This window comes from Budorcas taxicolor, chromosome 4 (genome assembly GCF_023091745.1).
Source record: "Budorcas taxicolor isolate Tak-1 chromosome 4, Takin1.1, whole genome shotgun sequence".
Taxonomy (NCBI): Eukaryota; Metazoa; Chordata; class Mammalia; order Artiodactyla; family Bovidae; genus Budorcas; species Budorcas taxicolor.
In genome coordinates this window covers 42,218,603-42,237,268 of record NC_068913.1, presented here as the reverse complement: position 1 = coordinate 42,237,268, position 18,666 = coordinate 42,218,603, and the positions used below count along the sequence as shown (strand labels likewise).

The 18,666-nt window shown below is 36.9% G+C and overlaps 1 protein-coding gene across 1 annotated transcript in view; it reads left to right on the top strand.

Moving 5' to 3' along the window:
- LOC128046805 (platelet glycoprotein 4-like) overlaps window positions 1-18,666 on the top strand; it is a 58,770-nt gene that overhangs the window by 16,227 nt on the left and 23,877 nt on the right. Inside the window, exons 2-5 of the mRNA XM_052639015.1 lie at window positions 5,460-5,620; window positions 14,041-14,188; window positions 15,017-15,196; window positions 16,859-16,950. Of these exons, the coding sequence (XP_052494975.1) occupies window positions 5,460-5,620; window positions 14,041-14,188; window positions 15,017-15,196; window positions 16,859-16,950 (581 nt within the window). The remainder of the gene's footprint in view (window positions 1-5,459; window positions 5,621-14,040; window positions 14,189-15,016; window positions 15,197-16,858; window positions 16,951-18,666) is intronic.

Below are 18,666 nucleotides of genomic sequence, written 5' to 3'. Positions count from 1 at the left end.
GTAGATGTTTTTCTGGAACTCTTGCTTTTTCAATGATCCAGTTGGCAATTTGATCTCTGGTTCCTCTGCCTTTTCTAAATCCAGCTTGAACATCAGGAAACTCACAGTTCACCTACTGTTGAAGCCTGGCTTGGAGAATTTTGAGCATTACTTTGCTACCATGTGAGACGACTGCAATTGTGTGGTAGTTTGAACATTCTTTGGCATTAACCTTTCTTTGGGACTGGAAAGAAAACTGATCTTGTCCAGTGCTGTGGCCACTGTTGAGTTTTTCAAATTTGCTGGCATACTGAATGCAGTACTTTAACAGCATCATCTTTTATGCTTTGAAACAGTTCAACTGAATTCCATCACCTCCACTACCTTTGTTCATAGTAATGCTTCCTAAGGCCCACTTGACTTTGCATTCCAGGATGTCTGGCTATAGGTGAGTGATCACACCATCATGGTTACCTGGGTCATGAAAATATTTTTTGTATAGTTCATCTACGTATCCTTGCCACCTCTTCTGAATATCTTCTGCTTCTGTTAGGTTTGTACTTTTCTGTCCTTTATTGTGCCCATCTTTGCATGAAACGTTCCTTGGTATCTCAAATTTTCTTGAAGAGATCTCTAGTCTTTCCCATTCTATTGTTTTCCTCTATTTCTTTGCATTGATCAATGAGGAAAGGTTTCTTATCTCTCCTAGCTATTATTTGGAACTCTGCATTTAAATGGGTATGTCTTTTCACCTTTGCCTTTAGCTTCTCTTTTCTCAGCTATTTGTAAGGCCTTCTCTGACAACCATTTTGCTTTTTTGCATTTCTTTTTCTTGGAGATGGTCTTGATCACTGCCTCCTGTACAATGTCATGAACCTCTGTCCGTAGTTCTTCAGGTACTCTATTACATCTTATCCGTTGAATCTATTTGTTACTTCCACTGTATAATCGTAATGGATTTGATTTGGGTCATTCGTGAATGGTCTAGTGGTTTCGCTACTTTCTTCAATTTAAGTCTGAATTTGGCAATAAGGAGTTCATGATCTGAGCCACAGTCAGCTCCCAGTCTTGTTTTTGCTGATTGTATAGAGCTTCTCCATCTCCAGTTGCAAAGAATATAATCAATCTGATTTTGGTGTTGGCCATCTGGTGATGTCCATGTGTAGTCTTCTCTTGTGTTGTTGCAAGAGGGTGTTTGCTATGACCAGTGAGTTCTTTTGGGAAAACACTATTAGCCTTTGCCCTGCTTCATTTTGCATCCCAAGGCCAAACTTGCCTGTTAGTCCAGTTATCTCTTGACTTCTTACTTTTGCATTCCAGTCTGTTACGATGAAAACGACATCTTCTTTGGGGTCTGGTAAGACCTTTCTCGGGAAAGGCAATGGCACCCCACTCCAGTACTATTGTTAGTCCTATTATCTTAAGATGGATATGGTGGCAGTGGGTCTGGTAAGATCATTCTATTGTTAGTAACCAACTGAAAAAGTATATAAGGCCTTGACAAGACTAGCAAGGGGGTCAGTCTCCGGCCCTCTTCTGATGTCTATGTCAGAAGCTTCCTCTGTCCTTTTTCATTGTAATAAACTTCTGCCACACAAAATTCTGAGTGCCTGAAGCCTGGTCCCCGGTTCCTAAGCTAAATCTTCTTCAGAAATCACAAATCCAACATCATTCACCATAAAGCTATCACCCTGACATGAGCATCTGAAATAGCCTAGAATAATCAATACATTTTATTTCATATATATGTATTTATTTACTCTTTATTTCTAATGTAAATTTTTAGGGACTTCATGCTTTTTATCCATTGTATCTGAAAATTTATTTAACAGTATTTTAGACCATGTTTCCTATTATGTTTCCTATTGTGTAGGTCTAGCAGGTTTATGCAATTTTGCTAGATGAAGTCAAGGATATGAGCTGCCATGAGTGTGGAAAGTATAAACCACCTAAAGGCCAGAAAGAGGAAAAATTTTTACCAATATTTTCAAACAATAATTCATCACCTTGATGTTGTTAATATCACTTAATATTTAGTGAATACTGTATAAAATAGGCAATTTAAAATAAATTTGATATTGTTGAACACCAAGAAGGGAATTAAATACTTCTCTCTTTCAGCATGCACAGTCACACATGTACATAATGCTCACACATATGAAAACATTTTTGAACATGTAAAAACTGCTTGTAACTGGTCCTAACAAAACAAATTTTAGTAGTGAGCAGAGATAATGAAAATCATTTTCTGTATGATTCTACTTTTCAAGGAAGTTTTGATTTCACTGGATGGCAAGTCAATACTAAAATGATAGCAGAAAAAAGAAGCAGATTAAATAGCAGAAAAAGAAGTTTCACAGGGGCTTTCCTGATGGCCCAGGAGTTAAGAATCTGCCTGCCAATGCAGAGGACAGGGGTTTCAGTGCCTTGTCTGGAAAGACCTACATGCCCTGGGGCAACTTAATCCATGAGCCACGACTAAGCCTGAGAGCCCTTGAGCCCTTTGCAACAAGAAAAGCCACCACAATGAGTAGCCTATACACTGCAACTAGAGAAAGCCCACAGGCAGCAACACAGACTCAGTGCAGCCAACTGCCAGGGGCAGACATCATATTTCAGGACACAAAGTTGGTGAAGAAGTTGTAGTGGTTATACCTTCATTTACTGTTACTCAGTTGGTACAGTGTGAAATGCCACATGCTTGTAAGTTCTGAGATTTTTTTTTCTGAAAAGGATACCAAATTGTTATGATTTATTCAGTAATCCTGGATAAATACTTTGGTATTTTGTAGGAACTTGGATGATCCTTTCAGTTTTATTCAGTACTGTTATTTTTTAGAGGTAATGTACATTTCAGATCATCAGCAGTAATGTAGTAGATAGGTGAATTTCTGTTTTAGAGAGGATTGCCAGGTATTATACTCTCACAGGTTCTTAGGAAATGTTGTGGAATGTTTAAGAGTTATTGAAATTCATTTATGGAATATTTTCATGGAGAAGGAAATGGCAACCCGCTCCAGTGTTCTTGCCTGGAGAATCCCAGGGACGGGGGAGCCTGGTGGGCTGCCGTCTATGGGGTCGCACAGAGTCGGACACGACTGAAGTGACTTAGCTTAGCTTAGCTTAGAAAAGAAAGAAATGTCACAGGATTTTATATGAGTTATTGTCACATGAGTGGTTTATACAGTAATGCTAAGAACAAAGTAGTTAGAGCAGTCTGGGAAGTAAATGAGATGAGAGTGCTCCCTCTAAAGGGCTGATAGGATTTCTATAATAATAGCAGCCAATGTTTATTGACTGCTTGCTATATGCTAAGACTATACTAAGTGCGAACATTTATTAATTCTTATAACAACATATGAGGATAAACATTTAATTTCACCATATTCACTGATTTTGACTTTTAAAAATGCTAGTTGTATTAGTTCAACCTAATATTAATATTATTACAGCCATTTTACAGATAAGGAAACTGAGGTACAAATAAATTAAGTAACCTGCCCAAGTTAAATGCTTAGAATGTGACCAAATCAGGGATCAAACTCATAGCATCTATTTCTTTATTAACCAGTTTAATCAAGGCTTTGAGTAATAAAGTCAATGTAATTGGTCAGGCTGAGAGTAGGCTAAGGATATCTACTCATGGATTAAAATCCACTATATATGATTCTATCCCTCATTACTGTGTAATATCTTTGAAAAATGGGACTATACATATTTTACATATGTATTCTGAATACTTCACACATAGGAAGATATCAAAGATATTTTAACAGTTACACTAAAGTTGCCTATCATGTCGATGAGTACCATTTTCCCATAAAAGCAATAATCAAGGGACCATGTGACTAGATAGAAGATACTATTCTCTCAAAAGTCAGCTTTCAATATAATGGAGCAAAAAGAAGTTTCAAGGTAAATGGCTTTCAGCTCAGCTGGAAACCATGCCATGAAAGAGCCTTCTGGCTGGAATCTACTCATTACTAGGGTCTTGTTGGTGTTGTTCAGTGGCTCAGTCATGTCCGACTCTTTGAAACACCATGGACTGCAGCATACCAGGCTTCCTTGTCCTTCACTAGCTCCTGGAGTTTGATCAAACGCATGTCTATTGAGTCGGTGATACCACCCAACCATTTTATCCTCTGTTGTCCCCTTCTCCTTCTGTGTTCAATCTTCCAGTATCAGGGTCTTTGCCAATGAGTCGGCTCTTCAAATCAAGTTGGCCAAAGTACTGGAGCTTCAGCTTCAGCATCAGTCCTTCCAGTGAATATTCAGGATTGATTTTCTTAAGGACTGACAGGTTTGATCTCCTTACTAGGCTGGGATAGTCTCAATACTTAAAGGGAAAGATACTGATGTACGTATTGGCCAAGGGAGAGGAACTTATATTACTTTTGCTGTTCACATAATTACCACCTTTGTACTTTAAAGTTAATGAAACATTCGCAAAATAGACCAGATAATCCAGGTCTAGCAATTACTCTCCAATTAACAATTTAAAAAATAAAATAAAAACACAACCTCTTAAATTCACAAAGGATGTACAAACTTTTGCTACTTTAAAATTAAAGGAACTGATGATAAAATAAGTCTTAGTATTCAAGTAAGCCAATAAAATTTTCTAGTACATACAGTAGTGTTAGGATCAGAAGGCATTCCTATTCTGACTGCTTCAAAATTTTTTCTCTTGCTCTCTGAACAAACTGTGGTGGTTCAGAAATTACTTAAGACTGGACTAAAATACCTGATTCCATTACCCACCACTAAATTGTCATACAATATTGAAGAAGACATCTGTTTCTCTAGGACTCACTTCTGCGATTCATGGGGTCACAAAGAATCAGACACGACTGAGCGACTGAACTGAAATGTAATGAATTAGACTGTTGAAATTTCTGGAAATATGTACTAACATATTGCTATAAACATACTGAGAATTAGGGAAGCCACACTGAGCAGGATTTTGAAGGGAGAAGTCAGATTTGTGTTTTACTTAATTTAACAAATGTTAATGCTTTCTTTCTCAAGTATCCAGCTTCTGAAGAAAAGTGAAAAAGCTTCAATACCATTAGATTTTTATCCTTTCCTTCCTCAGTGCAACTCAGAGGGCAAAAGAGAAGTTAATGTTTGACCTGATAAGAACTTTTTGGAAAATTTTGATAAAATTTTCTTAATAATTGTATTTTAAGCTTTCACAATACTGTCATAAGGTCACTTTAAAGCTTGCCAATGGTTGGCCTTACAATCACCAGACATGTCTACAGTATCACACGATTCTCTTTGTAAAATGTTGACTAAGAGAGCCTGTTATCTCAAGTGGTGAAAACATTTCTGTTGCAAGCATGCGGCAGGTTGCCAAGGTTCTCACGCACAAGATACTTGAGATTAGTCCTTTCACTGGATAATTAAAGGTTTGCAGCTCCCACAAATGCCCATACTGACCACAAAGAAATAACCCAAAGCTGTTTTCTGTTTCACAGGAAGCTGTCCTTGAAGAAGGTACAATTGCTTTTAAAAATTGGGTTAAAACAGACACAGATGTTTATAGACAGTTCTGGATATTCGATGTACAGAATCCAGAAGAAGTGGAAGTTCACAGCAGCAAAATTAAAGTCAAGCAAAGGGGTCCTTACACATACAGGTGAGTGAGTTCCCACAATAAGTGGCACTATTCCCTTGAGCATATATATTTCTGAAAACCCTTTCACTTGACAACTGTTGTTTTATTGAAACATACTCATTATTTTTGTGCCATTAATATACATTGAAATATTTGTTTCTGCCTATTTAAAACCCTAAAGATGTAATAATGATAAGAAATACATATTTTATTATGAGTTTACCAGCATCAATTAACTGCCATACATTTAAGAAGCTATAGGAGCTTTACTTGTAACATATTCTAAAGAACTCTAAAATCTGCATGTCAAATAGGAAAAAAATCTATCCAAAAAATGTAAAACCAGAGTATTTTTAAATCCTAAAATTGAAAGTGTGGGTTATAAGAGTGTTCTCAAAGTGTGACTGCTGGACCAGTAACATCAGCATCTCCTGGGAACTAGGAAGAAATGCAAATTCTCAGGTCCCACCTTACCAAACATATCAGATACTCTGAGTTTTGGCTGAAGTAATGAATTCAACAAATACCCTGGAGGATTTCAACACATAATCAATTTTGAGAACCTCAACATTAAACTGATTTTCAGTTCAGTTCAGTCGCCCTATCGTGTCCAACTTTCTGTGACCCTGTGAATCACAGCACGCCAGGCCTCCCTGTCCATCACCAACTCCCGGAGTTCACTCAAACTCATGTCCATCGAGTTGGTGATGCCATCCAGCCATCTCATCCTCTGCCGTCCCCTTCTCCTCCTGCCCCCAATTCCTCCCAGCATCAGGGTCTTTTCCAATGAATCAACTCTTCGCATGAGGTGGCCAAAGTATTGGAGTTTCAGCTTCAGCATCAGTCCTTCCAATGAACACCCAGGACTGATCTCCTTTAGGATGGACTGGTTGGATCTCCTTGCAGTCCAAGGGACTTCAAGAGTCTTCTCCAATACCACAGTTTTTACATAACCACAAAACCTGCTAAGGATTTCTATTCAAACTATTTTCCAGCTCTTAAGGGTGTTTTCACTTATTCAATAGTTTCATTCTTATAATTTACCCACTACTGAGACTAAATATCTTATATGCCTTAATAATTCAACATACTTCCAAACCAAACATTAGACTATTAGAACTAGGGGAAAATAATTAGCCAGGACATTTCAATTTTAAATTAAATAAACTGAAACCAGGGGATATGCTGTGACTTATACAAACTTGAGAATTAGTAACTCTTACACTGTTGAGTAAATTTCTCCTATCTAAATTATAGACTATGTTTTTTTCTAACTATCAAAGTAAGAAAAGGAGGGACAGAGGTGCCAAAAACACTAACTTTATCGTAATATTAGGAATATACTTATGGTGCCCATATGGGAACAGAGTTAAGTCCTGCTGTATCATTTGTTATAAAAATTTTTATTGTTCCTCAAGAATAATTTCAACTAGTTATACGCCACGGTCAACTACAAAATATCACATTTTCAATAGCTTCCTCAATTCATAGTGTTACTTGTTTTAGACAGCCTGTAATTACATAATTTCTCTCCTTTCCATGCATTAATATATTTCTATATCAACAACTCACACTCAGACATAATGAAGTAGAGTAGCTGGGAGGGGGTGCCTGCTGCTGCAGCACGTACTCTACGCTGTGCAGTGCCGGAGTGTGACTCTGTCCTAGCAATTATCTCCATGTGTCCTAGCTCCAGGCATATGCCTATGACTATCCACAACTCTCTCAGAGATTACCTGGTTTTCATTGTTACAGAAAAAAAATCTTACCTTCAAATAAAATTTTATCTTTTTCAGAGTCTTACAGTTCTTACGTCATTACCAAAAGCCTATGTGAATATCTGGTTTCAAAAAAAATGATGTAACTATGATGTGTGCATTTGAAAATCTAGAGTTCACATACGACCTAATAAGAATCTAAGCATAACTTTAAAAATCAGAACTCAGTGAACTGATGGCATGTAAGAAAGGAGAATAGTTGTTAGAATTTGACAACTTACCACAATTTTTGTTTAATTTTTTGTTTGTTTTGAGAGGTTATGTTTTGACTTTTAAGGATACTAATTGTGGTATAGAAAAACAAACACAATACTGACTCCTCTCCTAGTCCTGCTCTGATAGGTGGCAGTTAATATATATTTTATTTTTAGAGGAGTGGACCTCTCTCTCTAAGGGATAAAAGTGAAATGAGTAAGATGTAATTGATTTACTTGGAGAAGCAAAGAGGTGAGGGTTGGAAAGAGAAGTTAGTTTGCAACTAAAGTACACAAACAATAAATTTGTATATATATAACATGGAAAAGAAATGCAAAAAAGCAAAATGGCTGTCTGGGGAGGCCTTACAAATAGCTGTGAAACGAAGAGAAGCGAAAAGCAAAGGAGAAAAGGAAAGATATAAGCATCTGAATGCAGAGTTCCAAAGAACAGCAAGAAGAGATAAGAAAGCCTTCCTCAGCAATCAATGCAAAGAAATAGAGGAAAGCAGAATGGGAAAGACTAGAGATCTCTTCAAGAAAATTAGAGATACCAAGAGAGCATTTCACGCAAAGATGGGCTTAATAAAGGACAGAAATGGTATGGACCTAATAGAAGCAGAAGATATTAAGAAGAGGTGGCAAGAATACACAGAAGAACTGTACAAAAAAGACCTTTATGACCAAGATAATCACGATGGTGTGATCATTCACCTAGAGCCAGACATCCTGCAATGTGAAGTCAAGTGGGCCTTAGCAAGCATCACTATGAACAAAGCTATTGGAGGTGATGGAATTCCAGTTGAGCTATTTCAAATCCTGAAAGATGATGCTGTGAAAGTGCTGCACTCAGTATGCCAGCAAACTGGAAAACTCAGCAGTGGCCACAGGACTGGAAAAGGTCAGTTTTCATTCCAATCCCAAAGAAAGGCAATGCCAAAGAATGCTCAAACTACCGCACAATTGCACTCATCTCACACGCTAGTAAAGTAATGCTCAAAATTCTCCAAGCCAGGCTTCAGCAATACATGAACTGTGAACTTCCAGATGTTCCAGGTTTTAGAAAAGGCCAGAGATCAAATTGCCAGCATCCGCTGGATCATGGAAAAAGCAAGAGAGTTCCAGAAAAACATCTATTTCTACTTTATTGCCTATGCCAAATCCTTTGACTGTGTGGATCACAATAAACTGTGGAAAATTCTGAAAGAGATGGGAATGCCAGACCACCAGACCTGCCTCCTGAGAAACCTGTATGCAGGTCAGGAAGCAACAGTTAAAACTGGACATGGAACAACAGACTGGTTCCAAATAGGACAAGGAATTCATCAAGGCTGTATATTGTCACCCTGCTTATTTAACTTATATGCAGACTACGTCATGAGAAATGCTGGACTGGAGGAAGCACAAGCTGGAATCAAGATTGCCGGGAGAAATATCAATTAACCTCAGATATGCAGATGATACTACCCTTATGGCAGAAAGTGAAGAGGAACTAAAAGGCCTCTTGATGAAAGTGAAAGAGGAGAGTGAAAAAGTTGGCTTTTAGCTCAACACTCAGAAAATGAAGATCATGGCATCTGGTCCCATCACTTCATGGGAAATAGATGGGGAAACAGTGTCAGACTTTATTTTTTTGGGCTCCAAAATCACTGCAGATGGTGATTGCAGTCATGAAATTAAAAGACGCTTACTCATTAGAAGGAAAGTTATGACCAACCTAGATAGCATATTCAAAAGCAGAGACATTACTTTGCCAACAAAGGTCCATCTAGTCAAGGCTATGGTTCTTCCAGTGGTCATGTACAGATGTGAGAGTTGGACTGTGAAGAAAGCTGAGCACTGAAGAATTGATGCTTTTGAACTGTGGTGTTGGAGAAGACTCTTGAGAGTCCCTTGGACTGCAAGGAGATTCAACCAGTCCATTCTAAAGGAGATCAGTCCTCGGTGTTCCTTTGGAAAGAATTCCTTTGGAAGGAATGATGCTAAAGCTGAAACTCCAGTACTCTGGCCACATCACGTGAAGAGTTGACTCATTGGAAAAGACTCTGATGCTGGGAGGGATTGCAGGAGGCAAAGGGGATGACAGAGGATGAGATGGCTGGATGGCATCACCGACTCGATGGACATGAGCCTGAGTGAACTCTGGGAGTTGGTGATGGACAGGGAGGCCTGGCCTTTTGCAATTCATGGGGTCGCAAAGAATCGGACACGACTGAGCAACTGAACTGAACAATATTAAAGGAATTTATGACTAACTATGAGTCATTTTGTCTCAATAGGTCAATAAAACAGTTCTTAGTGTCTGTTTGCTGCTAAGTCACTTCAGTAGTGTCCGACTCTGTGAAACTCCATAGACATCAGCCCACCTGGCTCCCCCATCCCTGACATTCTCCAGGCACAACACTGGAGTGGGCTGTCCTTTCCTTCTCCAATGCATGAAAGTGAAAAGTGAAAGTGATATCACTCAGTTGTGTCCGACTCTTAGCGACCCCATGGACCGCAGCCTACCAGACTCTTCTATCCATGGGATTTTCCTGGCAAGAGTACTGGAATGGGGTGCCATTGCCTTCTCCATAGTGTGTGTTTAGATGCCTTAAATAATAGGAAAATGACGGGTTACATTTCAGGAAAAGCTAATAGCTTTTTCCATCAATTAAATCCTGAGTTCAGTTGAAACTGGAAGTGGAGGAAAAGTATTGTTTAGTCACTCAGTTATGTCCAACTCTTTGCGGCCCCATGAACTGCAGCAAGCCAGGCTTCCCCGTCCTTCACTATCTCCCAGAGTTTGCTTAAACTCCAGTCCATTGATTCAATGATGCCATCTCACCATCTCATCCTCTGTCACCCCCTTCTCCTCCTGTCCTCAAGCTTTCTCAGCTCAGGGGCTTTTCCAATGAGTCAGCTGTTCACATCAGGTGGCCAAAGCATTGGAGCTTTAGCATCAGGCCTTCCAATGAGTATTCAGGGTTGATTTACTTTAGGATTGACTGGTTTGATCTCCTTGCTGTCCAAGGGACTCTCAAGAGTCTTCCAGCACCACTGTTCAAAAGCATCAATTCCTCGGCACTTGGCCTTCTTTATGGGTCCAGCTCTCACATCCGAACATGACTACTGGTAAAACCATAGCCTTGACTAGATGGACCTTTGGTGGCAAAGTAATATGTCTGCTTTTTAATATGCTGTCTAGGTTTGTCACAGCTTTTCTTCCAAGGAGCAAGTGTCACTGTCAAGGTTGCAGTCACCTTCTGCAGTGATTTTGGAGCCCAAGAATATAGTCTGTCACTGTTTCCATTTCTTCCCCATCTATTTCACCATGAAGTGATGGGACCAGATGCCACGATCTTAGTTTTCTGAATGTTGAGTTTTAAGCCAGCTTTTTTTCACTCTCCTCCTTCACCTTCATAAACAGGCTCTTTAGCTTCAGTTTGCTTTCTGCCATTAGGGTGGTGTCGTCTGCATATCTAAGGTTATTGATATTTCTCCCAGCAATCTTAATTCTAGCTTGTGATTCATCCAGCCTAGCATTTTGCATGATGTGCTGTGATGTAAGTTAAATAAGCAAGGTGACAATATACAGCCTTGATGTACTCCTTTCCCAATTTTAAACCAGTCAGTTTTTTCATGCTGGGTTTTTACTGTTGCTTCTTGACCTGCATACAGGTTTCTCAGGAGGCAAGTAAGGTGGTTTGGTATTCCCATCTTTTAAGAATTTACCACAATTATTTGTGATCCACAGCCAAAGGCTTTAGTGTAGTCAATGAAGCAAAAGTAGATGTTTTTCTGGAATTCCCTTGCTTTTCGTATGATCCAACAGATGTTGGCAATTTGATATTTGGTTCGTCTACCTTTTCTAAATCCAGCTTGTACACCTGGAAGTTCTTGGTTTATGCACTGTTGAAGCCTAAAGCATTTTGAGAATTACCTTGGTAGAATGTGAAATGAGTGCAATTGTGTGGTAGTTTGAACATTCTCTGGCATTGCCCTTCTTTGGGATTGGAATGGAAACCAACCTTTTCCAGTGGAGAAGGATGTCTCTCCACGAACAGAAGCACAGGCTTATTTAGCTTTGGCTGCTAATGTGAAGTTGATGAAACTCTGGCAGGATGTGACATGGATCAAAGAATAAAATTATCTAGTTTGAGATCTTGCATATGTCTATTCCGATCTACACCAATTCTTTGAAGACCTGGTTAATTCCTTCAGAATATTCTCAGATCCAATATAATTTTTTTTTTAATTCCTCTGCTTTGGTAGGTGTACACAGAAACCAATCTTGGGCTAAAGTAGAGGGGAACTCCTCCCTTTGATATCATTAACCAACGCTTTCTAGAACCTGTATGTAGTCTAATTTTTAAACCAAAATTGAGTGATTATGTTTTCTTACACAATGGAGTATTACTCAGCCATTAAAAAGAATACATTTGAATCAGTTCTAATGAGGTGGATGAAAATGGAGATTATACAGAGTGAAGTAAGCCAGAAAGAAAAACACCAATACAGTATACTAACGTATATATATGGAATTTAGAAAGATGGTAATGATAACCCTGTTTGCGAGAGAGCAAAAGACACACAGATGTATAGAACAGTCTTTTGGACTCTGAGAGAGGGAGAGGGTGGGATGATTTGGGAGAATGGGATTGAAATATGTATAATATCATATAAGAAACGAATCGCCAGTCCAGGTTCGATGCATGATACAGGATGCTTGGGGCTGGTGCATTGGGATGACCCAGAGATATGGTATGTGGAAGGAGGTGGGAGGGGGGTTCAGGATGGGGAACACGTGTACCCGTGGTGGATTCATGTTGATGTATGGCAAAACCAATACAATATTGTAAAGTAATGAGCCTCCAACTAAAATAAATAAATTTATATTAAAAAAAAGAGTACATTTTAAACACAGACCTCAGTTTAAAGAATTTTTCTCTTAGTGATTGCCATCTACTGGTATAGTGTTGTAACTACAACTAAGAAAACAATCTGGGTCAAAACTATGTTGCTATTACTTCAATTATTACACATTTATAAATCTTCCTAAAAATTAAAGTATTTTAACAGTAAATTTTTAATAATATGTAATCTAAGTTTAAAATATAATTTTCTAAGAGGAAATAATAATTGAGTAGTAATAGACTATCCTGGCTGCTGTTTTAGATTTTTGTATTCTGTGTCTGCAGTACTCCAAGAATAGTGAACAAGAAAGCTTTAATGAAAGTATATTAGAAATAAGATATATATCTATATTTTTGTTAATTCACTCTTTAAAGAATATGAACCATTATTTACTCATTCTAAGATATTTACCAAGAAGTTACTATTTACCAGATACTGCTTGGGCATACAGAACACACATAATACCTATCCTACAGGAATTTACAATTTTATTATACCTGATTGAAATCAAGTCAGGTTTTCTCTGGTTTATTTTTGTTTCCACACTTCAGTTTCACGTTTTTTCAGTGTTTACCTTAGTCAGATAACAACAGATATCTACTATAACCTCACATAATAGATGTTCAGGTAAATGATAGAGCAATGAATAATGTATACCTTATTTAATCTCACTAAATATCTTTTGCTTGCAAAAGAGTTTTCCCCATAAAACCACCCTTCATCTCTTTCCTAAAGTACCAAAGATGGTACTTTGCCTAGAGGTGTTAGAGCGAGAAGCTTAGATGTAATAAGTTTAACAGTATATGGGGCAAGGATTGAGGGGAAATGATCTATAAAGTAGAAAGTATATTTCACTAGCATCTTTAATTCTCATGAAAACATTGGAGACTATGGAAGCCAATCCAGGAAAGTCTGTGCACTTTGAGCAGTCTTTCTCTTATGTGAAAACATGCTCTTACTATTCCCTTGTTTAAAACTCTTTCTTCTTCTCACCTTCAGGATAAAAGCTGAACATTTCTTTATGGGATGCAACCCTTTTAAGTCCAGATCTTGCCTATTTTAATCACTTCATTTCCACCACTCTCCTTGCTTGTTAAACCAACCATATTGAAACATCTGAATTACTAAAATAACACATTTACCTAACACATGCTATTTTCTATCTCATTTTACCTAAGCTTCTATTTGTCACTCGGAACATTTAATATGGAATTGTATCCTGTCCATTATCCCCACCATAATCCCTAGCCTGAGTTTGTACCTTTTCGATGTTTTCCCACAGAACCTGTGTAAACTCCTATAATGACACATATTCCTTCTCCTCTGCTATGCACACCTAAGATTCCTCTTCTCTAGTTTGCTGGAGGCTCAGCATTGGCTTATTTATCATTTTAATCCACTTGTTTACCCTAATTTCTGACATAATCTATGTACTCAACAATCGCTGCTTAAATGAATGGCATTTGAGAATTAATGTTTATTTGAATAACTATTTTGAATTTTAACTTCTGTTAAAATGAATGACATTCATTTGAAACAAGGGTTTTGAGTTTTAGTTCCTCCTGTTTTTCAGAGTTCGTTATCTAGCCAAGGAAAATGTAACCCAGGACCCTGAGACCCACACGGTCTCTTTCCTGCAGCCCAATGGCGCCATCTTTGAACCCTCGCTATCAGTTGGAACTGAGGATGACACGTTCACCATTCTCAACCTGGCTGTAGCAGTGAGTAGACAAACCGCAAAATTACTGGTTTTGAAATCCTCTAGAACCCAACTGTAAATAACCTCATGATTAAAACTACAATTAGATATATTTTTTTCATTTTTATAAAAATGCTTTCTTACGCTATTATTTTGAATTACGATCATTTGGAAAGATGACAAGATCATAGAATGATCAACTGAAGACTGATTAGAAGACCATTTAGAGTGTATCATTTTAAAAAGGATTTATGGGGCTTCCCTCGTGGCTCAGTGATAAAGAATCCGCCTGATAATGCAGGAGACATGAGTTCAATCCCTGGTCCAGGAAAATCCCACATGCCTCGGAGGAGCTAAGCCTGTGCACCGCAACTATTGAGCATGTGTTCTAGAGCTGGGGAGCGCAACTACTGAGCCCACATGCCTCAGCTACTGAAGTCTGCACACCCCAGAGCCCATGCTCTGCACCAAGAGAAGCCACCACCACGAGAAGCCCACACACCACAATCAGAGACTGGCCCTGTTCAAGGCAACTAGAGAGAAGCGTGCCCAGCAGTGAAGACTCAGCACAGCCAAAATAAATCACTCATGAAAAAAATAAGTAAAATTTGTCAAAAAGTCGGACTCAACTTGAAACTCTTCTTCCTGTGGCCCACACACCACAGAGAAATGTAACCATTAAGAGATGAAGAAATAATATACTTTTAGTCCTGGCTAGATTCGGCAGTCCTTTTAAAAATAGCTGGAAATTGTTTTATTCAGTTTAATTCTTGTATTTACATTTATTTGTTAAGAAAGTGATATTGCAGTTGGTGTCTTAAACCATGATTTTTTTTATTTTTTTTTGCAGGCTGTACCACATCTATATCCAAATTTATTTATTCAAGGAATACTCAATTCACTTATCAAAAAGTCCAAATCTTCTATGTTTCAAAACAGAACTTTGAAAGAACTATTGTGGGGCTATACGGATCCATTCTTGAATTTGGTTCCATATCCTGTTACTACTACAGTTGGTGTGTTTTATCCTGTGAGTAACAATTATAAATCTTGATACTGTTAAGACTTTTAACTGGATAAATATAATCACATTGACAATTCATAAGTTTATCATTTTAGTGTGTCAACTGTGTTTCTGATCTCAGAGTACATACTCTAAGTTCTTAAAAGTCATTTTTAAAAGTTTAAAAAGTGACTTGAATACTCAACTCACTTATCAAAAAGTCAAATTCTGATGTTTCAAAAGAGAACTTTAAAAAAAACTATATAGACTAGCGGGCCTATAAGGATCCATTCTTGAATTTGGTTCCATACCCTACTACTACAGTTGGTTCATTTTATCCTGTAACAATATAAATGTCAATATTATTAGACTTTAACCAGATAAATATAATGGCATTGGTAATTCACAGTTTTATTATTCAGTGTGTTAACCCTATTTCTTAACCCTATTAATGTATTAACCCTAATAAATATTCTCACTATTTCAAAGTTTATCTCACCTAGTTTTATCTTTCCTAGTTGGTAGGGTGGTGGGAGGGGAGTTCAGGGTTGGGAACGCATGTACACCTGTGGTGGATTCATATCAATGTATGGCAAAACCATACAGTACTGTAAAGTAAAAAAATTAAAAAAAAATTAAACTAACATTTAATCAAGTTTCCATTCTTTGACAAATTGTCTAAATAATTGTCTATATAAATTGTCTAAAATTAAGTTGTAGGGTGGAAAAACTTTGAACACTTTCAATTTTGGTTTTCTATCTATGCACAATCAAGTTGAATGCCCAGTTTTTATATGAAATGTATTCATCATACCATTCTTCCTTCTCTAGACCTCCTAAAAGTTTGTTTGAATGTAAATTTAAAAGTTACCTGAAATTCTACACAACAAGAAGGATAAATCAGCAATGTCATATTTTCATAGAGTTAGTTTATAAAAACATCTAAAAATGTCATGAAAGGACATATAGGAAATTTAAGAAGATGTGAACTTGGTGATGTACTTAGTTATTGTTTAATGTTTTGGGCCATGAAAAGAACCAGTTGATTACTGCATTTAAAATTGAATATGAATTCATTTGGCACTTTATTAGATATCAGTTATATTCTTTAATTATTTTAATTGAGATGATTTTTAGGATTGCAAGGTTATATATCAACTAAATTTAAGTATAGAAGCCTTAAAGGATAATAAATTCAGTTATTATTATTTACCTAAAATACTCAATTCTTTCCTTGGCTAATTCTGTTTTTCATTTTGTGTACCTAAATTTTAGTAACCACATATTAGAGATCATAACATTGAGAAAACTTCAGGAAAGCTGTCATATTTCTCATAGGTTTTGTTAACTATCCATTCACCTCAATATAATAGGACTAGTGATCAAAATGGCCTTTCTGGCTTAATTACAAGAGTACTGGAGTTGGATTATGTCAGCTTCTGATCGTTGTTTTCTTCCTTTATCTCAGCATCTAGCACGTATTTCTAGGTACTTTTTATATCTTGTTTTTATAAAATATTAGAAATCAGTAATTTTAAAAATTAATCACATATATTTCAAATCATATAAAATAATTGTGAACAGCCAGTGTCTGAGAAATGCAAAAGTGAATTAATTACATACTTTATAATTTGGAAAGCATGGCTTGTTTTAGAAGTAATTTTTTCTTGTTTGTATTTATTTCTTCAGTACAACAACACTGCAGATGGAGTTTATAAAGTTTTCAGTGGAAAAGATGACATAAGCAAAGTTGCCATAATTGACACATATAAGGGCAAAAAGTAAGTATACAGGCAAAGTGAACTGTGTGTGTGTGTGTGTGTGTGTGTGTGTGTGTGTCACTAGGATGCTTTAAGGCAGGCAAGAAACTTATTTACCGACTGGTAAGGCACAGGCACCAATCTATGGAACAAAGTTGCCTGTATCTCAGCCCTTAGAAACTCCTGGTCTACCAGGCATTAACCTTTTAGTTGTGATGACTGGTCACACCAGTACATAGCTGCTGAGTATCAGCCCTACTGGAGGGTTCACCTTTATGAACAGGTGTCTTATATATAGAAATCTAAAGGAGCTGCTTTTATCTGTGTTGCATAATCAGAGTTTTCATGCACACTTCAATTACATAACAGCAAATTAAAAGGAAGAATATCAATATGTCAACTCATCATCCAGGAGCTAGGAAAATATACTTTTTTTTTTTATACTGAGCACAAAATAAAAAAATTGTTCATTCCAGTGACATGACTAAACAGGTCTATAAAGACGGAAGCTTAATGAATCCATGCCACAACTTTTATGACTTTCCCCTTCCAAATGTTCTTAAAATAACTCAGCTTTTTAAAAAAGCCTATCGTTATAAAAATGGAATTATTATTTCCTGTTTAAAACTGACATATTGAACTTGAAAATAAAGAGCACATATTCTGTGAAGTAGTAGTAAAATGAGATATGTTCACGTGGCCACAATTTTCTACTTTTCTCTAACTCCTGCTGCTTATCTGGAGTACGTCTAATCTGTCGTATGTCTAAAATAGGATAGAACCCCAATAAATACCAAGGAAAAAAAGACTTTTCTCCTCAAAGTTAAAATGAGTTTTAGATCAGTGATTTCGTGACAAAGAATAATCAAAATCAAGAGATGAAACATTTTTATTAATTAAGCAAGCATTACCTCACACTGAGTTCCTATCTAAAATTTGTGTAAAACAGTTAAATAGTTACTCATATTCCTTGTTCATCTACAGAGTCCATAGTCACATTTTTTTTTTAACAAGAAAATCTAATAGAGGGAAAAAACACATCTAAATGCTCATTTCATGGGATATCATATCAGTGTTCATATATTGAGTACAGTGAGCATTTCTTTAATTTCAATATTACAGAGAGGTTTTGAGGAGTTACTGAGTGCTCCTAATTGGAATAAGAATTTCACATGAGTTTAAGGTTAAGATAAGGTTAATTTAACTGACCATGGCAAGACTGAGCATGATTGACAGCTTATTGTGTTTCAAATAGAAGCAACAGCTTGCCTTGACATGTTACGTATGATATGTTAGGAGGGTGAAAAACCCATTTTCTATCACCAAAAAGTGGCCGAGACTGCAGAGAAACAATCACTACCATTGTTTGTACTGTTTCCAGTTATGTGTATATGTATATTTCATGAAAATACCAGAGTATAAATTAATAAACTCCATTCTAGTTTAATGTCAATTCATGCAAAGTTAAAAGAGGGGAAAAGTATAAATTGATTATTTACATTTCCGGTTACTTCTGATCAAATATCTGCTTCTTTGCTCCTCCACACTCCCCTCTTTTCCCTCATACTGAGTTTACATCAGTTACCTACTTAATATTTTCCTCCTATTCAGTTGAACACTCAATATACTATGCAATAATCCACTTCTCCCACCAGAACACAGAAATTTAATTCTAAACAGAGATCTAAATTTCTAATAAATATTTCTCAAAAAATGTTTAAGAACTCGGTCTGCTCC